This window comes from Cyprinodon variegatus, unplaced genomic scaffold (assembly GCF_000732505.1).
Source record: "Cyprinodon variegatus isolate N-32 unplaced genomic scaffold, C_variegatus-1.0 Scaffold196, whole genome shotgun sequence".
Taxonomy (NCBI): Eukaryota; Metazoa; Chordata; class Actinopteri; order Cyprinodontiformes; family Cyprinodontidae; genus Cyprinodon; species Cyprinodon variegatus.
In genome coordinates, this window is record NW_015150649.1 from 685,646 (window position 1) to 694,431 (window position 8,786).

Genomic DNA, 8,786 nt, shown 5'->3' on the forward strand with positions numbered 1-8,786 from the left:
TTTTTTTCTCTCCTGATTTTTTCCTGTCTCACGTTACTAAGATTTTTCAGAAATCTTGAAGGACTTATTTTCCTGTTTGTTTTTTTCATTTTTTTCCTTCTTTCTCTCTCTCTCACACACCACGCACACACATATTCACACATATAAGTACAAATGCCTGCTGCTCACTTTCAGAGTGTGCATTAAAGTAATTTGATCTCTGCAATGGCACCTCTGCCCACATCACACATCAGAACCCATCTTTGCCGCCTGCAGCTCCTCTTTGATGCTGCACCTCACAAAAACTGACCATCTTTCAAAGACTCAGCTTCTTCCCTTCTTCTGTTTTATTAAGAGCATTATGCCACTTTTATGCTATACTACATTAAGTTCAATTGGGAGGAAAAAAATAGTAAAAATGCATAAGTCTAAATATACTAATATACTAAATATTACTGTTCTGCACACCTCAGTATAAACTAACCTTTTAATCTTAAAATTTCTTACTTCATCTGTTTCCACAAATCCTTTAAAACGTTATCACCTTTCATTCTTTTGTTAGAACCCACACACTTGTGTTTCATAGTGCTTTCAACTGTTCCGTTTAAGTGGTTTATATGCTCACTAATAGCAAGGTGCACAGATGGACACTAGGTGGTGCTAGACTGCCTTCTCTTTTTTTTCTTCTAGAAAAAAAGTTCTCCCTTAAGTAGTTTTTTTAAAATAATTTTTTTATGCCTCGCCCATGGTAGATATCTGCATTCAGAGCCGTTATAAACAGTGTCAGATGTTTATAATTTTGCCAAACAAGAGCCCTTCCTACACCGGATGTACCTCACTGTGTGCGTCTTTTAATGTGAACTTGCTGCACACAAACCGGTTAAATGGATACCTGCTGATGCAGCAGTCAACACCTCTTCCCTTGATCTGTGAGTCACATATAAGATCAAAATCACACCTAAGAGTAATATGTATAACTTTTTAGATCATGATCTTCCTATCTTTAGCTTATGAAATGTACGTTCTATTTTCCATTTTAAAGTTGTTACTATTAAAGCACCATTATGTTATTGCATGGTTTCTGTTGGTAGCATGTTATGACATAAATATGCTCAGATTACTCATGACGTTTTCTTTTATTGCTTGGCACATGTTTAAAGTGGTATTTATTTAAGTTGCTGGTGTTTTAATTTTTCCCCTATGCCCTTCTCTGCAGGTCAGTGTGGAGGTGTTGCTTGAGTATCCCTTCTTCGTGTTTGGCCAAGGATGGTCATCATGTTGTCCAGACCGGACCACTCAGCTTCTGGAGCTGCCTTGTACAAAGCTTTCTGTAGGTGATGTTTGTATCTCACTTACTCTCAAGAACATGAAGAATGGATCTCTGAAGAAGACGCAATCTCCAGAACGAGGCAACAACGCTTCAGTCGCTCACTCCAGCCATGCTAAAACCGCCAGAGCCATCTCAGAAGCATCCCAGAGCTGCAGTGTGGGAAATCCCAGGCCCAGAGAACGCGAGAACGGGATCCGCCAGCAGGGAAGCGCTGAAAGCAGGAATGGGAGTGGAGAGGACAGCAGAGTGGAAAACGGAGATCTTACGTTTGTGGAAAGAGCTCAGGTTGCCGGAAACAAAGACATCAGCTCCAGTAAGCCGCCAGGGAGCAGGAAGCGGAGGTGGTCTGCACCTGAAGGTCGAAAAGTAGAAAAATCAGAGGAGGAGCCCCCTTTGACCTTGCCCAAACCTTCCTTCATTCCTCACGAGTTAAAAGTCAGCATTGAGGGAAGGTCAAATATTGGGAAGTGAAAAGAGAGCAGGACTGTTAAAACACTTGGGATTACAAAATAAACAAAAAGAAAAAAGATTCTACAGAAAAAAGGAACACCCACATCAATGTTTCATTTGTCTTGTTTATGTTATTTTTTTTTTCTATCTTGAATACTGTACTGTAGAGGTAACTGTACCCTACGGCGTATCACCTTACATATTATCACGTGAGCAATTGGTGCCGTTTCTGATGATATTTCATGAGATGATGTATGCTGAGGGATTGGTGAAGAGTGAAAACTTTGTCATTGGTGGCTCTGTGGCGCACTGGCGCCGTGCTCGATGGCTCTTCCCAGCCACTGATGCATTACACTATGAAAATGCAGGTTTTCTTGGTTTTGTTAAAAGCGATGTCATTCCCTACGCATTTTCCAAGTTAGCGGTAAAACAAAAGCCAAAAGATTTTACATATGAAGGATTTGCAACTGAATCCTGAATGTAATCCTTAAATTATACTAATGTTTGGTACAATTTAACCCCATTTATGTTTTTTTAGAACACGCAAACCAAGCAGGAGTCATGGAGTAGAGCCAGTGTGCCACATTGTAGAGAGGGAACAACACTTACTCTGCTTACTTTATTGACGGCAGAGTCTTTACTTTTATTTGTAGCATTTTCGTTTTGATGTTTTAATTACTTTAACCTCTCATCTTTTATCTCACCAGATAGTTGCTTTAAATGATTGTCAGAAAAACTAAATCAGGGGTCATTTATTCCTCGATTGAACCCTAGTCAGGTCATTGTTGGGTGTATACATGTGGGACACCCTAACCTGATACATACAAGTGCAAAACACACTGTTTTGGTGAGCATTGCTTTAAGAAAAAGATGATTGTGTACAATCCTAATTGTATTTGATAAAATTGCTCTGTATTTGTGTCTGTCTAGAAGAGCTGCGTGAGTGGAACAAAGAGAATTTTGCATGTGAGCTCTGAGAGGGTCAGGACGTTTCACATCGATTTAAACACCTTTCACACTCACCCTACAGCCAACAGACTTTAGTTGTATCTTTATTCACACAGTACTGCATGTTTTTAGATATATTTTTTTTATTATTATTTGGAGAAAAGTAGAAAGTAGCAGCAGCACTTTGGAGAAGAGTGGCGTTTGGAAAAGTGACAGGGAGCAGATGTGCCATGGAATTACAAAGCAGTGAATAAATGTGACAGGTTTGGAAGAAATGCAAGGTCAGACATGGATTCCGAGTTGAGTTGGGGAAATTAATTCCAAAAGTAGTCATTCAGAGTGCTTTGTGAGACATTTTGTCTCATCACAATCACAAACTTCAATATATTTAAATGGGATTTTATGTGGTGGACCAACACAAAGTTCTGCATTCTCACTTTATGTATGTAGCACCTTCTGTATTCCCTACGATTGAGTAAGGCAGTAAATTTTACCTAAATTACAAGCTGGTTAACATCTTTTTATTTAAGTAACACAAAAAAAAAGGCGTGGAATACAAACGAACACCACTTTCCAGTGATACGCTTATTTGTGTTGGTCTATGACTTGAATAAATCAAACTGTGTGGCTGTAATGTGACAAAATGTGAGGAAAAGGTTTTGATTGTTTTGCAAGGCACTGTAAACAATAGTAGACAAGTATTAGAATGTGATTTCATAGTTTGGGCTGTGGCATATAGGTGAATGGAGAGAAACAACTTTGAAACATCCCAGAGATGTTCTGTGCTAAACTGAGAGCTTAGAAACTCACAACACATCATTTTGAAGGTCATCATGTGTTTGTAACATAATGTGCGTGTATGATGCTGGTCTGTAGGTGTCCAAACACGCAAACACACACAAAATGACATACAGACCATTCGATAAATCAGTGACCTTTGATATGTACTGTATTTGTCAATACACTTTTAGGTTCGAGCAGGTGCAAGCATATTTGGTGCACGACGCATCAAATGCAGACAGCGGTGGACTGGCGTTGGACTGGTGCACACAGCTAGCAGTACTGTCACACTGAAAGTGCTTTGTGGGGTGTTTTGTATGGATGAGATTTTAGGAGCGTGTGTGTTTGTGAGTGTATAGTGCATAGGAAAGAGGTAATTATTCGATATATATTTAGGAAATGCTTAATGTCCAGTGTTTCTACTTGGAGTCTTTACTTACGAGAATCTTGCAATTTGCACATCAGGAGAGAGAACGATGGAGACATGATCTTGCAGCGGCCCTGTCCTGAAACAAACTCTAGACCACATATAAGACACTGGAGGAAACCAGGGTTGTTGTTGTTTTTTTTCTGTTCCACAACAGGCACTTTTAGAGCAAATGCTTCTACATCAGCTCATTTCATGTCAAATTACGTTAAGTTATTCAAACACAGAGCCGAATTTAGATGTGCCTGCCTACTGAACTTATTCTAAGATGAATAATTTCTGGTGCTTCTCAAGGAAACTCTTTGCCTTCAGTTGAGGCTAGAGTGACTGAGATGGAGCAGCTCAAACAGCTGACAGCCATTATCACTAAGATAGGGTGGTAACCTTCGCAGCTGTCCTTACCTGGTGGGAAAAACGGTCAAATCTTTAGAACAATGATGTCAAAGGTTGAACAACCTCACGCAGCCTATACTATGGAGCAGTTCCCCAAATGATTTGAGCTTACCAAACCTGATTCATACAGTATTTCCACCATTGTTTGCTTATTAGAAATTAATGAAATCAGACTGGCCTTATGCTGCTGTAAAGCTACAACCTCAGCATGACTAGATAGATATATTTTAAATGACTTATTTTTATGCATATAGCACAATTGACCATGCCAAATATATTTGTTCAGCAACCATGCAGGTATGCAGAATAGAACACACACTTCCAAATTATACATTAGTTTTTGAGACCCCAAAGGAAAGCTTCAGTTAAAATATTTTAATGCTGGCAAAAAAGACACCTAGTCAAATTTTTATGTTGATACGCTGATGGAAGACTCCATTGAAAGGCTCAAATTGCTGGTTGAGGTGCAGATTCCTCTCGGATTTATAAAAAAAAAATGTGTCTAGATTGTTGGAAAATATTTACAGTAGATGTGGTACCCATACACTGCTAAACACAAGGGGAAAAAATGGCAAGTGCTAAGAATTAGCTTTTATTCTTCTATTTTACTGCAATCCAGGGACATTCAAAATCAGGTCCCAGAAACCATAGATCGGTCTTCATCTGTCATGGCGGGGACCAGAGGATGTTTCACCATGAGGTTAACGTATTCAAAAGGAATTCTTCTGCAAGCATATCTGTTAAGCTTATCGGCTTCTGGTCAGCGGTTGTTTTTACGCTTCCATAGCCCATTTCTAAGTCATGGCTTTTTTAAGTGCATCCCACAGGTTAAAGATCATAACTAATCTAAGGAGCAGTGATTTGTTCATGTGGTGAGTGTTATCTGGGTTAATGGCAGGATGGATGTGTGTTCAGATGGGTGGATCAGTCAACAACACCAATTGGAAGGGGAGTTAAAGATAAGAATGAGATTTGAAAATGCTTTATTTTTTTATAATAAAACAGGGTTTTCAGATCAAAATCACCATAGTAGTGCTCTTTTATTTCTATCCTCTCCTGTCAAAAGCTTTTTTTTTTTCAAAAGAAGTAAAAAGACGTGTCCTTGAGTGTGTGTTTTTGTAAAAATGTATGTTTTCGGTTTTGTCTAACCCCTCCTACCTACTAAAGATTCAGGAGAGCCTCAACATAAAGACAAACTTAAACCTGCTCCAGACATTCAAACTTCTATAATCAAAACAGGTAAATACTGAAAAAAAATGTATACCAAAGCCTCATTATCCTGCTGTTGGTTGGTTTTAGAAAAGCAATAATAATAATAAAAAAAAAAACAATATTGAGGCACTCCTTTTTACATGACTGGAACTATTTCTGCAATAATCATTCATTAATAATATTCCTCCAGCATTACAATCTAAACAAATGTAATTTTTTTTATTTTGAAAGAAACAATAGTATAAATACATCTTATTTCAATTCCCCTATTCCCCCTCATCATGAATTCTATTGTAATATCTTGAACTTTAGGATGTATTATTAGTTATTAGTTATCAGGGAAAACTTCTATTCATGCAGTAATTGAATCCAACCCCCAAAACCTCTTCTTTTTCGTACTGGTCAGTCATTAATGTGATGCTAAAGCTGAAGGTTAGCATGTGTCACATGCACCTGAAGCGACTAGTGCTTTGTGTCTGCCCAGCTCTGCCTCGTTGCCACGGCTACATAGTAACCTCTTAACTTTGTTTCAGGTACCCAATCACAGCCAGCCAACCTCCCAAGCACTTCTTCTTGAAGCAAAGCAATCGTTAAACCACATGACAACCGATAGCTACCTTTCAGCGTGATTCTGTCTAAATGTTTGTTAATAGCAGCCATTAAGGGGATTTCTTGAAAGGGGGTTCTCAGGAGAGCGTTTGAGCAGTCAGTGTCTTAACTAGAACTTTCAAGCCTTGAATAAACTAAGTTTGCTAAAGATTTTTAAATGAGCTGATTATTATAAACTGGTTAGCCATATATAGACAGATGCATCTATCTTCTTGGGTCTTCACAGTGATCACATATTTGTCTGTGGTTCCATACTAAAGATGTTTCTTAACCAAAACATCCTACAAGGTGTTGAGTGTTAGTGGTTTTACCACTGAATACTTAACCTTTTCTTGCAGGATGCACTTAAAACTTTTAAGTTGAACATTATGAGCAAAGATCAACACTTTTTAGTGTGAATAACCATCAAGCAGTAAATAACAGGAGATTTAAGGTTGATTATAAAATAGTGTTTACATTAATTGCCCTTTTTAGCTGTAAACTAGGACAAATAGCTTTAATAATAAAGCTGCCAATATTTTCTTAAACTAATCTTTCACTCTGATCTAAACTGATTTACAACTCTTTTATGAAGCCACTTAAATCTTTTTAATGATCTTAGAACTGTTTTGATGCACTTTTAGTTTTAGTTCAACTGTTTCAGAATAGCTGAGCTTACCTTTATGCTGATATCACTGTCCTTTTCCCCTGATAACTAAGGTGCTAATGTGAATTGGCCATCAAGATTTCAGGACTCTGTAAATGTCCCCAAACTGTCAGATAATTAATTGTTAAATTAATCATAAAGTAGGTCAGGCCTTTTGTTTTAATTTAATTTACTCCCAGCATCCAGAGATAAATAAACCTTCATCAGTGTAGTTTGTCTGAACAGTGCTGCATCTGAAGAAATAACGTTTTTTGCTGTTTACTGGGTCAGTACAGATTTTTTTTGTTTTGTTTTTTTATATCTGGTAGCATATATTAGCTGGAAAACAGATATTTTTTATAGTGTTAAATGTATAGAAAGTGTGATGTTGGTGTTATTTGCCAAATGCAGCATGTTAACTTATGGCAGTGAAACAGAAGGAGGGTTGTGTTGTCAGAACCCTATTCATATGGCCTTTAATTGTTGTTGAGTAACTAAAAATAACACTGCAGCTCAGTTATTGAAAAATAATTTATTTGGAGCTTGATTTGATGTATTTTATCGCTGAAAAGATTGTCTAAATAGGTCGATCAAACTCCTTTTATTTTTTTGTGTTTAAGTCTTTTAAAAAAAACACTATAAATATTAGACTTTGGGTGCATGGCAAACGTCTTTCTTGATATCCAATATGTAATTCTTCACAAGATTATATAGTACAGGTAAGACACTGGCTGCTTCTATCTATCGAAGAGAACCCCACTTCAAAAAATCTGAGCCTTCCCTTTAGTTTTATTTTGACATGGAGTTTAGTTGTAAATGTTAATTGTGGGAGTTTCAAAGATTTTGTTTTTTGCTATTATATAATTGATTCCAAGTTCACCTAGTTTTAGTCCAATTTAAATGTACCCTAAATGTGCAATATTTACAGTTTGATTTCCCCTCTTTAACTGTGCCAAGTTTATGTAGTGCCGTCTGACTCCAAGCTTTTGGTTTCTTTCCCTTCTGCGTTGATAAGGAGGCTATTTTATCAATCAAGAAACAAATCCATCATCTTTTAGAGGTTTTCAGTTACTCTTTTTTTAACTCAACTTTGTGGCCTTCCTCTTTTTTTGAGTATGTGTTTTATCATGCGTCCTACATGTAGTTTAAAGACGTGTGTGTGTGTGTTAGTGAGTGTGTGGGTGTGTTCTTTAAGTGTTTGTGAGATCATAAACCCTGAAAATCACTGGTTCATGGTGAGATCTACAGATTAAAAAAAATCTCACTGATTGTTGGGGACCATTGTTTTGTAGAAAGCTGAAAAAAAGAAAACTTAAAAAAAAACATCAACAAAGCAACAGAGATGTATGTGTAAGTAGTTGTACAAAGAAAAAAACTTGATAATGTTTCAGCACTTTCTAATCCTGGGATAGGCTCAGTCTAACCCCTCTGTCTCAGACCGCTGCCCGTCCCAGGGAAAATATTCATTCAAAACACACGAAGAATGGTAATGAGTAGAAAAAAAAAGAAAGAAAGAAGAAGGAGGGTGATTACTGATGGAAACAGAGAGATTGCTCAAGTTTTTTGCACATCGGCTTCTTTTCGCCGTAACCTTTTGTCTGTCTCATCCTCACTTTCCGTCCGGCACGTTCCTGGGTCCAACGGGCCGAGGCGATAAGTGATTTATTTTTCATTTAAAAAAAAAAACTTAGTTTTTCTGTGTGAAGAACTGAAATCTTTCCCCACCCCACAGCCTCCAAGCTAGGTCATTATTTTTGCTTTCATTATGCTCCCATCTTTTTGAGCTCTAATTTGGCAGAGGTGTTTGACAGCTCAGTTTTGGTCGTTCGGTATGAAAGCGCTGTGTTCAAACCTTTGCTTTGTTTGCATTATCTTTTGGTGCAGGAGCTTTTTTTTTTGTTCCATTTCTGGTCTCCTTGTAGCACTCAGTATAATGTCAGGGGACTTGAAAAGCTAAATAGAGAATGTGTCATTGTTTGTTCTTATGACAAGCTTCCTCAGTCGAGGAACACTGTTTATGTCTATTTTTTTTA

The 8,786-nt window shown here is 37.5% G+C and overlaps 1 protein-coding gene across 3 annotated transcripts in view; it reads left to right on the forward strand.

Moving 5' to 3' along the window:
- atxn1 (ataxin 1) overlaps positions 1–8,076 on the forward strand; it is a 117,291-nt gene extending 109,215 nt beyond the window's left edge. For all 3 annotated transcript variants that reach the window (XM_015379627.1, XM_015379628.1, XM_015379629.1), the window contains one exon: positions 1,196–8,076. In XM_015379627.1, coding sequence (XP_015235113.1) covers positions 1,196–1,780 — 585 coding nt within the window. In that variant the 3' untranslated portion in view covers positions 1,781–8,076. The remainder of the gene's footprint in view (positions 1–1,195) is intronic.
- Positions 8,077–8,786: the final 710 nt, after the last annotated feature.